General features: G+C 36.2%; 1 protein-coding gene across 3 annotated transcripts in view; it reads right to left on the bottom strand.

Moving 5' to 3' along the window:
• gspt1 (G1 to S phase transition 1) overlaps positions 1-4,380 on the bottom strand; it is a 105,171-nt gene extending 100,791 nt beyond the window's left edge. The window contains exon 1 of one of the 3 annotated variants that reach the window (XM_066663346.1): positions 3,810-4,380. In XM_066663346.1, the coding sequence (XP_066519443.1) occupies positions 3,810-3,972 (163 nt within the window). In that variant the 5' untranslated portion in view covers positions 3,973-4,380. The remainder of the gene's footprint in view (positions 1-3,809) is intronic. The other 2 variants (XM_066663345.1, XM_066663344.1) reach the window with 2 other exon arrangements.
• Positions 4,381-14,073: the final 9,693 nt, after the last annotated feature.

Here is a 14,073-nt window from a genome sequence, read left to right as displayed (position 1 = left end):
ACAGACTCTCAGACACACATCACAAACACAATCAGCCAATCCTCACACAGAAAATCAGACACATCACACAGACCTACTTGGCTCAGTGTCCTAACAGTTTTGCCATAGCAACAACTGTCAAGACATCCTTTCCCAACCGACGTATACTTCAGGAGTTGTCAGATTTGACTTTGTTGCCCTAGTAAGCCTGTTCATGCTTGAACCCTCAGATAGCTGCTAGCGGCTATATTTATTTATATATATAAATCAGGAATCTTGCAATCTCTTTTATTTCTGAGATAAAATTTCTGATTACATTTTAAATTGTAATACCATTCCAGCTTAAGAAGTAGAGTTATATTGGATGTTACTATGCAAATACTATGCATTTCCTTTTATCAACTGATTGAGATTGAGAAAATAAAAACTGGTTTACATATTACAGCAAAATGTGAACCTTTTAAAGCAGGATCCAAAATAAGCCACACTTCAGCTCTGTACACTTTTCTTTTAATCAGAACACTGGGATCTGCATGTACCTTTATCTCTGTAACATCCAACATTAGGGCACTACTTTTTTCTGCAGTCTGAACAAATTAAAAGTGGCATATATTAGTTCAAACAAACAAATAAATAAATGTGCTTGCAGGATTCTTTAAATTAAGAAATTAAGAAAATAGAATTAGAAGGCGACCACATGCTCCCTCAGAATGATCTTCTAAGACCATGTTTCTGGCCAAATGGGAGAAGAGGAATGGCCGCTGCTGTAATGCTACAAGGCCTGTGTCTACAATGCTCCGTGGATACATAAGGTCACATGGTTTCATTTCTTTCATAGCTCAGGAGACTGGTGCTGAATGCTTACTATACTATGGCCTTTTTAGATTTTAGGGTAATTATCAGAGAAATTCCCTCATATATTAATCTCCCTGCTCCCTCAGGTATCGCTGTAATCCATTTCATTATATGAATGTATAATCAATATTCATTATTTGATATTAAAATTAATTAATAAACCAGTTGTGTGATAAAACCAGTCCTTGGTTATTTGCTTGTGTGTGCACCTTTCCTGTACAAAATTATTAATTTTAGGTCAGATTCAATTTCGGAGCCAGGAACCTACAGCGTAAGCATAAAAGCGTGAGCCTAATAATTCATTAATAATAATTAATTATAGCTAATTCTGCTATATTATATGTAGTCATCCAACATGATGACCTAATTGTTCAAGCTAAAATTGGATAGGTAAAGACACTACATATTACTTAATTGCTCCCAAACATGGAGCTTACCTTAATCAAATAATTAATTATCACTGACTCCGCTACATAGTTCACAGTTTGTGTTGGTCATCCTCTAGTCCAGAGGTTCCCGAACGTTTTCTGCCATTCTCTCCTTTTGAAGATGAGACTATTTTTAATCCCCTCATGTCAGTGACTGGTATGAATTTGCTTTGAGATATGCATCATCGTGCCCCCCCACCCCCCGTGCAACAGCTCCGGCCCCCACTTTGGGAACCACTGCTCTAAAATAAATGTACAGTAAAATTACTGATGTAGCATTTTTTACATTAAGAAAACCGGACTCAACATGTCTGTCATTTCATAAGCCATACTGTACCATAAAAACTTGCAACTCAACCTGCCAGCAATTCTGTTTCTCACAAGCCAAGTGATTTATGAACAGATCACACATATTCAGATTCAGTTTCAACATTGAACACCCTCACTGATAACGTGGCAACTTTCTCTACATATAATGCAGGAGTATAATAATTTGTGTACAATACCTTATTGTCAGACTCAACAGATAGCCATTTAGCTTCAGGACTTGCTCATAATGTGTAATGGTGTGTGACATTCAACAAGTAACGTTCTTATACTGCCGTGCTTTAATCCAGCTCTTGTTTATTGCTCAATCTTTGCTGTCAGACTCAGAATATTCAATCATGCAGTTATGCTAGCAAGAGAGCAGACTGCTTGAAACAAATAAGTACAACACATTTTGTTACGTTACAAATGTTATCCACTTGTATAAAAAAAAATATCACATTCTACTTGTGCTACTGGTAGCACAGGGTTTACCTATAAAAGCATTTTAGTACTAGACTTGCCATCTACACATGTCAGAATATTGACCGGAAAACTTGAGTACACACCTGCAAAATGAATAACGAGTTAACTAAGTTAGCATTGAAACATATATATATATATATATATATATATATATATATATATATATATATATATATATATATATACACACACACACACATATATATATATATATGTATATATTAAATTCTATATCAGCTCAACATATGAAATCACAGACGACTAAATTTATGACGCTGAAGTTGGCTCCTTATTCACGGCTCCTGATTCGTTTATTTGCAGCCTCTTATTCGCAGACTGAAGTTAGCTCCTTATTTGCCGATGCAGATTCAGTGAGACGCAGTGAACGAAAGGGAGTGTTCAATGTGCACATTATGCTGCGCACATTGCTTTTAACGCTTCATTGACAAACGAATAGCACTAAATACAGAAAGTATAAACTGTTAGCCTCACAACAAATAAAACAATCCAAATAGTGATTAAGGACTTCAAATTCCCTCCAGAATATCAGTCTCATACATTTTTGTGTACATATACTCAATATGCCATATTGCCAGTAAAAATAAAAGATAGAAAATAATATTTGTCTTCTATAACCACTTTCTCACCTTATTTCATGTCAAGAAATGTCTTAATATGACTTGTTTCTAGAAAAATTAAGCCAGGGCCTGACAAAATACAAGCTTTTTTGCATTAGAGCTGTTTTTAGGATGAGACTTAGTGTCCCAACCTGATAGTATGTTCAATACTTCCCTCAGTTTAATATTTAAATAACCTACCAGCCATGTGTTATTTTTATTGCCCAATTTTTAAAAATGAATCTAAATTAACACCTTTTAAATCTTTATATTCTATACAAAATATTTTATGTATTAAAATGCTTTAAAGTATTTAAACTGCAGAAACAAATAAATTAATAAACAAAAACAGCGAAGATGTAAAGAAGAAAATATTTCGTACATGTTTTGTTTTATTTTATGTGTTGTGAGGGTAACAGTTTGTTACTTTCCGTATTTAGTGCTATTCATTTGCCCATGATGTGTTAAAAGCAATGTGCGCAGCATTGTGTGCACATCGAACACTCCCTTTCGTTCACCGCGGCTCACTGACTCTACATCGAGCTAACTTCAGTCTGCGAATAGGGAGCCATGCGTATCGGTAGCTGGAAATAAAGAAGCAACTCCAGCCTCGTGCTATATTTGCAGTACAATATCACAACACTTGGTTCCTATCGTCAACCACCACAAAGAAATCTGAATCCGTAAATGTATTTTAAAAGCGCTATAAGCATTACATTTTATAATAACAGTGCTAAATTATACTACGTAATGAACAGCAATTTATGCTAAATTAACTCTACAAAGTAAAGGACAATTCTACTTAACGTGAAATCTTCTAATAACCAGCGTTACCAGGATCATTTTAATACGTTTACTAACGTTGGCTGAATTGTAATGTTTCAGCTAGAGATCAAACTTGTAGTTACAAGACTTCAACGTCACGCTTCTGTTCGTAAACCATACAGACTCATGTATCTGTGTATATGTACGTTTCATAAGATTTTTTTTTTTTTTGGATTACATGCTGTTGCAGCTTTGTCTGTCCAGTTCGCTAGCTAGCAGTTAATATATTTCAGAGCGTTGTCATATGTGCTAACGTAAGCTATCTAGCCTAAGCAACGAAACTGTTGGCTTCGCTTAAGCTGACTGCTTTTACCGTCGTGGCCGATGTTTTCAGGGTTTCCTCTTGTGATGAAGGAAGGAACAAACTCCGGAGCATTCACGTTAAGGCGGGTGAAAGCTGACTGTAGCTCCGAGTCTGTGGCCTCCACATCATCCTCCTGTTCCCAACTATCTGGGGCTGTGTCTCCGGAGTCCATTTGTGCAGTCAACGACAGATTTAACCAAATCTCACCGTCAATACAATCAACGCCTATTTTACTCTAAAATTACCAACCCAATTTTTTTACCGACTATTCCAGAGTAACTTGCGAGATAAGAGATTCTTAACAGAAGACGTCTAAAGTATGAGACACATGATATTTCCCCTGCGACAGCGCCAGAATCTTTCATGGGGGAACAGTGCGTGGAGTGTGAAAACAGCGACAAAACCCAACGTTCGATATTCGCCAGACATTCACCCACGAATATCCCGGTTATTAAAGAAAAACAGAATGTACACGCCAAATGACTTTCAGTGTAATTACTATATATTGTGAACTTATTCACACACACTGGCGTTCAATGTTTTTACCGCTGTAAGATGTTGATAGATATCATTATGTGAATTGCAGATAAGTTCTTTCTGGCGGAGAACAGCTTTAGCGACGCAACTTCTTTTCAAAATAAAGGTCTTTGGTATGAGGCATTTAAATATCAGCTTTTAAATACGTAAACCCTGTAACACACTTTTGAAAGCTGATTTAACATCAGCTTCCTAATGTGTTGTATGTATACCTTGTAACAAATTTGTTAAAACAGATTCTATATCAGATTTTCAATATTTTCTGTTTCTGGACCAGAAAAATAGGTTTCACAATTAAACAACATGACCCACAGTCCCAATTTCGGGCCTATGATGTAGTACACCCAAGGACCAATACATTTCGTGCTCAGTTGGACATGTGAACCTTTTAAAACCTTGTAACAAATTTGTGAAAAAATACTATGTCAGATTTCCTATATTTTCTATGGGTTAATGGGTGTCACAATTAAATGGCATGACTCACAGCCCCAATTTCGGGCATATGATGAAGTACACCCAAGGACCAATACATTTCATACTCATTTGGACATGTGAACCTTTTAAAAATGTCTGAAATCAGATTCTATGTCAGATTTCCTATATTTTCTGTTTCTGGACTGAGAAAAAATGGTGTAACAATTCAATGACATGACTCACAGCCCCAATTTCGGGCCTATGATGAAGTACACACAAGTACTAATACATTTCATGCTCATTTGCACATGTGAACCTTGTAACAAATTTGTGAAAAAATACTATGTCAGATTTCCTATTTTTTCTATGGGTTAATGGGTGTCACAATTAAATGGCATGACTCACAGCCCCAATTTCGGGCATATGATGAAGTACACCCAAGGACTAATACATTTCATGCTCATTTGGACATGTGAACCTTTTAACAAATTTGTCAAAACAGATTTTGTGTGAGATTTCCTATATTTTCTGTTACTGAACTAGAAAAGATTGGTTTCACAATTAAATTACATGACCCACAGACCCAATTTCGGGCCTATGATGTAGTACACCCAAGGACCAATACCCTTCATGCTCATTTGGACATGTGAACCTTTTAACAAATTTGTGAAAACACATTCTATGTCAGATTTCCTATATTTTCTAAAGGATGATGGGTGTCACAATTCAATGACATGACCCACAGACCCAATTTCGGGCCTATGATGAAGTACACCCAAGGACAAATACATTTCATACTCATTTGGACATGTGAACCTTTTAAAAAATTTGTGAAATCAGATTCTTTGTCAGATTTGCTATATTTTCTGTTTCTGAACTAGGAAAGATGGGTTTCACAATTAAATGACATGACCCACAGACCTAATTTCAGGCCTATGAAGTAGTACACCCAAGGACTAATACATTTCATGCTCATTTGGACATGTGAACCTTTATCAAATTTGTGAAATCAGTTTCTATGTCAGATTTCCTATATTTTCTATTTCTGGACTAGGAAAGATGGGTGTCACAATTCAATGACATGATCCACAGCCCCAATTTCGGGCCTATGATATAGTACACCCAAGGACCAATACCCTTCATGCTCATTTAAACATATGAACCTTTTATCAAATTTGTGAAATCAGTTTCTATGTCAGATTTCCTATATTTTCTATGTCTGGACTAGGAAAGATGGGTGTCACAATTAAATGACATGACCCACAGACCCAATTTCAGGCCTATAATGTAGTACACTCAAGTACCAATACAATTCATGCTCATTTGGACATGTGAACCTTGTAACAAATTTGTGAAAACACATTCTATGTCAGATTTCCTATATTTTCTATGGGTTAATGGGTGTCACAATTAAATGACATGACTCACAGCCCCAATTTCGGGCATATGATGAAGTACAGCCAAGGACCAATACCCTTCATACTCATTTGGACATGTGAACCTTTTATCAAATTTGTGAAATCAGTTTCTATGTCAGATGTCGTATATTTTCTATTTCTGGTCTAGGAAAGATGGGTGTCACAATTAAATGACATGAATCACAGCCCCAATTTCAGGCCTATGATATAGTACAGCCAAGGACCAATACCCTTCATACTCATTTGGACATGTGAACCTTTTATCAAATTTGTGAAATCAGTTTCTATGTCAGATGTCCTATATTTTCTATTTCTGGTCTAGGAAAGATGGGTGTCACAATTAAATGACATGACTCACAGCCCCAATTTCAGGCCTATGATGTAGTACACCCAAGGACCAATACCCATCATGCCCATTTGGACATGTGAACCTTGTAACAAATTTTTGAAAATAGATTCTATGTCAGATTTCCTACCTTTTCTATTTCTGGACTAGGAAAGATGGGGATCACAATTAAATGACATGACTCACAGACACAATTTCAGGCCTATGATGTAGTACACCCAAGGACTAATACATTTCATGCTCATTTGGACATGTGAACCTTGTAACAAATTTGTAAAAACACATTCTATGTCAGATTTCCTATATTTTCTATGGGTTAATTGGTGTCACAATTAAATGAAATGACTCACAGCCCCAATTTCGGGCATATGATTTAGTACACCCAAGGACCAATACATTTCATAGTAATTTGGACATGTGAACCTTTTAAAAATTTCTGAAATAAGATTCTATGTCAGATTTCCTATATTTTCTGTTTCTGGACTAGGAAAGATGGGTTTCACAATTAAATGACATGACCCACAGACCCAATTTCAGGCCTATGATGTAGTACACTCAAGTACCAATACAATTCATGCTCATTTGGACATGTGAACTTTGTAACAAATTTGTGAAAACACATTCTATGTCAGATTTCTTATATTTTCTATGGGTTGATGGGTGTCACAATTCAATGACATGATTGACAGCCCCAATTTCGGGCCTATGATGAAGTACACCCAAGGACCAATACATTTCATGCTCATTTGGACATGTGAACCTTTTAAAAAAATTGTGAAATCAGATTCTTTGTCAGATTTCCTATATTTTCTATGTCTGGAATAGGAAAGATGGGGATCACAATTCAATGACATGACTCACAGACACAATTTCAGGCCTATGATGTAGTACACCCAAGGACTAATACATTTCATGCTCATTTGGACATGTGAACCTTTTAACAAATTTGTGAATACAGATACTATGTGAGATTTCCTATATTTTCTGTTTCTGAACTAGGAAAGATGGGTTTCACAATTAAATGACATGACCCACAGATCCAATTTCGGGCCTATGATGTAGTACACCCAAGGACCAATACCCTTCATGCTCATTTGGACATGTGAACCTTTTAACAAATTTGTGAAAACAAATTCTATGTCAGATTTCCTAAATTTTCTATGGGTTGATGGGTGTCACAATTCAATGACATGACCCACAGACCCAATTTCGGGCCTATGATAAAGTACACCGAAGGACCAATACCCTTCATGCTCATTTGGACATATGAACCTTTTATCAAATTTGTTAAATCAGTATCTATGTCAGATTTCCTATATTTTCTATGTCTGGACTAGGAAAGATGGGTGTCACAATTAAATGACATGACCCACAGACCCAATTTCAGGCCTATAATGTAGTACACTCAAGTACCAATACAATTCATGCTCATTTGGACATGTGAACCTTGTAACAAATTTGTGAAAACACATTCTATGTCAGATTTCTTATATTTTCTATGGGTTGATGGGTGTCACAATTAAACGACATGATTGACAGCCCCAATTTAGGGCCTATGATATAGTACACCCAAGGACCAATACCCTTCATGATCATTTGGACATGTGGACCTTTTATCAAATTTGTGAAATCAGTTTCTATGTCAGATGTCCTATATTTTCTATTTCTGGTCTAGGAAAGATGGGTGTCACAATTAAATGACATGACTCACAGCCCCAATTTCAGGCCTATGATGTAGTACACCCAAGGACTAATACATTTCATGCTCATTTGGACATGTGAACCTTTTAACAAATTTGTGAAAACAGATACTATGTGAGATTTCCTATATTTTCTGTTTCTTAACTAGGAAAGATGGGTTTCACAATTAAATGACATGACCCACAGATCCAATTTCGGGCCTATGATGTAGTACACCCAAGGACCAATACCCTTCATGCTCATTTGGACATGTGAACCTTTTAACAAATTTGTAAAAACAAATTCTATGTCAGATTTCCTATATTTTCTAAAGGATGATGGGTGTCACAATTCAATGACATGACCCACAGACCCAATTTCGGGCCTATGATGAAGTACACCCAAGGACAAATACATTTCATGCTCATTTGGACATGTGAACCTTTTAAAAAATTTGTGAAATCAGATTCTTTGTCAGATTTGCTATATTTTCTGTTTCTGAACTAGGAAAGATGGGTTTCACAATTAAATGACATGACCCACAGACCTAATTTCAGGCCTATGAAGTAGTACACCCAAGGACTAATACATTTCATGCACATTTGGACATGTAAACCTTTATCAAATTTGTGAAATCAGTTTCTATGTCAGATTTCCTATATTTTCTATTTCTGGACTAGGAAAGATGGGTGTCACAATTCAATGACATGATTCACAGCCCCAATTTCGGGCCTATGATATACTACACCCAAGGACCAATACATTTCATGCTCATTTGGACATGTGAACCTTTTAAAAAAATTGTGAAATCAGATTCTTTGTCAGATTTCCTATATTTTCTGTTTCTGAACTAGGAAAGATGGGTGTCACAATTAAATGACATGACCCACAGAGCCAAATCCATGCCTATGATTTAGTACACCCAAAGACCAATACATTTCATGCTCATTTGGACATGTGAACTTTTTAACAAATTTGTGAAATCAGATTCTATGTGATATTTCCTATATTTTCTGTTTCTGGACTAGGAAAGATGGGTTTCACAAATCAATGACAAAACCCACAGACCTAATTTCGGGCCTATGATGAAGTACACCCAAGGACCAATACATTTCATGCTCATTTGGACATGTGAACCTTTTAAAAAATTTGTGAAATCAGATTCTTTGTCAGATTTCCTATAATTTCTATTTCTGGACTAGGAAAGATGGGTTTCACAATTCAATGACATGACCCACAGATCCAATTTCGGGCCTATGATGTAGTACACCCAAGGAACAATACATTTCATGCTCATTTGGACATGTGAACCTTTTAACAAATTTGTGAAAACAAATTCTATGTCAGATTTCCTATATTTTCTAAGGGATGATGGGTGTCACAATTCAATGACATGACCCACAGACCCAATTTCGGGCCTATGATGAAGTACACCCAAGGACCAATACATTTCATGCTCATTTGGACATGTGAACCTTTTAACAAATTTGTGAAAACAGATACTATGTGATATTTCCTATATTTTCTATTTCTGAACTAGGAAAGATGGGTTTCACAATTATATGACATGATTCACAGCCCCAATTTCAGGCCTATGATATAGTACACCCAAGGACCAATACCCTTCATGCTCATTTTGGACATGTGAACTTTTTATCAAATTTGTGAAATCAGTTTCTATGTCAGATTACTTTTACTTTCTATTTCTGGACTAGGAAAGATGGGTGTCACAATTAAATGACATGACCCACAGACCCAATTTCAGGCCTATGATGTAGTACACCCAAAGACCAATACATTTCATGCTCATTTGGACATGTGAGCCTTTTAACAAATTTGTGAAAACAGATACTATGTGAGATTTCCTATATTTTCTGTTTCTGAACTAGGAAAGATGGGTTTCACAATTAAATGACATGACCCACAGATCCAATTTCGGGCCTATGATGTAATACACCCAAGGACCAATACTCTTCATGCTCATTTGGACATGTGAACCTTTTAACAAATTTGTGAAAACAAATTCCATGTCAGATTTCCTATATTTTCTATGGGTTGATGGGTGTGACAATTCAATGACATGACCCACAGACCCATTTTCGGGACTATGATGTAGTACACCCAAGGACTAATACATTTCATGCTCATTTGGACATGTGAACCTTTTAACAAATTTGTGAAAACAGATACTATGTGAGATTTCCTATATTTTCTGTTTCTGAACTAGGAAAGATGGGTTTCACAATTAAATGACATGGCCCACAGATCCAATTTCGGGCCTATGATGTAGTACACCCAAGGACCAATACCATTCATGCTCATTTGGACATGTGAACCTTTTAACAAATTTGTGAAAACAAATTCTATGTCAGATTTCCTATATTTTCTATGGGTTGATGAGCGTCACAATTCAATGACATGACCCACAGACCCAATTTCGGGACTATGATGTAGTACACCCAAGGACTAATACATTTCATGCTCATTTGGACATGTGAACCTTTTAACAAATTTGTGAAAACAGATACTATGTGATATTTCCTATATTTTCTTTTTCAGAACTAGGAAAGATGGGTTTCACAATTAAATGACATGATTCACAGCCACAATTTCGGGCCTATGATATAGTACACCCAAGGACCAATACCCTTCATGCTCATTTGGACATGTGAACCTTTTAACAAATTTGTGAAAACAAATTCTATATCAGATTTCCTATATTTTCTGTGGGTTGATGGGAGTCACAATTCAATGACATGACCCACAGACCCAATTTCGGGCCTATGATGAAGTACACCCAAGGAACAATACATTTCATGCTCATTTGGACATGTGAACCTTTTAAAAAATTTGTGAAATCAGATTCTTTGTCAGATTTCCTATATTTTCTGTTTCTGAACTAGGAAAGATGGGTTTCACAATTAAATGACATGACCCACAGACCCAATTTCAGGCCTATGATGTAGTACACTCAAGTACCAATACCCTTCATACTCATTTGGACATATGAACCTTTTATCAAATTTGTGAAATCAGTTTCTATGTCAGATTTCCTATATTTTCTAGGTCTGGACTAGGAAAGATGGGTGTCACAATTCAATGACATGATTCACAGCCCCAATTTCGGGCCTATGATATAGTACACCCAAGGACCAATACCCTTCATGCTCATTTAAACATATGAACCTTTTATCAAATTTGTGAAATCAGTTTCTATGTCAGATTTCCTATATTTTCTATGTCTGGACTAGGAAAGATGGGTGTCACAATTAAATGACATGACCCACAGACCCAATTTCAGGCCTATAATGTAGTACACTCAAGTACCAATACAATTCATGCTCATTTGGACATGTGAACCATGTAACAAATTTGTGAAAACACATTCTATGTCAGATTTCCTATATTTTCTATGGGTTAATGGGTGTCACAATTCAATGACATGATTGACAGCCCCAATTTCGGGCCTATGATGAAGTACACCCAAGGACCAATACCCTTCATGCTCATTTAAACATATGAACCTTTTATCAAATTTGTGAAATCAGTTTCTATGTCAGATTTCCTATATTTTCTATGTCTGGACTAGGAAAGATGGGTGTGACAATTCAAAGACATGACCCACAGACCCATTTTCGGGACTATGATGTAGTACACCCAAGGACTAATACATTTCATGCTCATTTGGACATGTGAACCTTTTAACAAATTTGTGAAAACAGATACTATGTGAGATTTCCTATATTTTCTGTTTCTGAACTAGGAAAGATGGGTTTCACAATTAAATGACATGGCCCACAGATCCAATTTCGGGCCTATGATGTAGTACACCCAAGGACCAATACCATTCATGCTCATTTGGACATGTGAACCTTTTAACAAATTTGTGAAAACAAATTCTATGTCAGATTTCCTATATTTTCTATGGGTTGATGAGCGTCACAATTCAATGACATGACCCACAGACCCAATTTCGGGACTATGATGTAGTACACCCAAGGACTAATACATTTCATGCTCATTTGGACATGTGAACCTTTTAACAAATTTGTGAAAACAGATACTATGTGATATTTCCTATATTTTCTTTTTCAGAACTAGGAAAGATGGGTTTCACAATTAAATGACATGATTCACAGCCACAATTTCGGGCCTATGATATAGTACACCCAAGGACCAATACCCTTCATGCTCATTTGGACATGTGAACCTTTTAACAAATTTGTGAAAACAAATTCTATATCAGATTTCCTATATTTTCTATGGGTTGATGGGAGTCACAATTCAATGACATGACCCACAGACCCAATTTCGGGCCTATGATGAAGTACACCCAAGGAACAATACATTTCATGCTCATTTGGACATGTGAACCTTTTAAAAAATTTGTGAAATCAGATTCTTTGTCAGATTTCCTATATTTTCTGTTTCTGAACTAGGAAAGATGGGTTTCACAATTAAATGACATGACCCACAGACCCAATTTCAGGCCTATGATGTAGTACACTCAAGTACCAATACCCTTCATACTCATTTGGACATATGAACCTTTTATCAAATTTGTGAAATCAGTTTCTATGTCAGATTTCCTATATTTTCTAGGTCTGGACTAGGAAAGATGGGTGTCACAATTCAATGACATGATTCACAGCCCCAATTTCGGGCCTATGATATAGTACACCCAAGGACCAATACCCTTCATGCTTATTTAAACATATGAACCTTTTATCAAATTTGTGAAATCAGTTTCTATGTCAGATTTCCTATATTTTCTATGTCTGGACTAGGAAAGATGGGTGTCACAATTAAATGACATGACCCACAGACCCAATTTCAGGCCTATAATGTAGTACACTCAAGTACCAATACAATTCATGCTCATTTGGACATGTGAACCTTGTAACAAATTTGTGAAAACACATTCTATGTCAGATTTCCTATATTTTCTATGGGTTAATGGGTGTCACAATTCAATGACATGATTGACAGCCCCAATTTCGGGCCTATGATGAAGTACACCCAAGGACCAATACCCTTCATGCTCATTTAAACATATGAACCTTTTATCAAATTTGTGAAATCAGTTTCTATGTCAGATTTCCTATATTTTCTATGTCTGGACTAGGAAAGATGGGTGTGACAATTCAATGACATGACCCACAGACCCATTTTCGGGACTATGATGTAGTACACCCAAGGACTAATACATTTCATGCTCATTTGGACATGTGAACCTTTTAACAAATTTGTGAAAACAGATACTATGTGAGATTTCCTATATTTTCTGTTTCTGAACTAGGAAAGATGGGTGTCACAATTAAATGACATGACCCACAGACCCAATTTCAGGCCTATAATGTAGTACACTCAAGTACCAATACAATTCATGCTCATTTGGACATGTGAACTTTGTAACAAATTTGTGAAAACACATTCTATGTCAGATTTCTTATATTTTCTATGGGTTGATGGGTGTCACAATTCAATGACATGATTGACAGCCCCAATTTCGGGCCTATGATGAAGTACACCCAAGGACCAATATATTTCATGCTCATTTGGACATGTGAACCTTTTAAAAAAATTGTGAAATCAGATTCTTTGTCAGATTTCCTATATTTTCTATGTCTGGAATAGGAAAGATGGGGATCACAATTCAATGACATGACTCACAGACACAATTTCAGGCCTATGATGTAGTACACCCAAGGACTAATACATTTCATGCTCATTTGGACATGTGAACCTTTTAACAAATTTGTGAAAACAAATTCTATGTCAGATTTCCTATATTTTCTATGGGTTAATGGGTGTCACAATTCAATGACATGATTGACAGCCCCAATTTCGGGCCTATGATGAAGTACACCCAAGGACC

Source organism: Hoplias malabaricus, chromosome 3 (genome assembly GCF_029633855.1).
Source record: "Hoplias malabaricus isolate fHopMal1 chromosome 3, fHopMal1.hap1, whole genome shotgun sequence".
NCBI classification, from domain to species: domain Eukaryota; kingdom Metazoa; phylum Chordata; class Actinopteri; order Characiformes; family Erythrinidae; genus Hoplias; species Hoplias malabaricus.
Note: the sequence above shows the minus strand (reverse complement) of the source record. Positions and strands in the feature narration are given on the sequence as shown.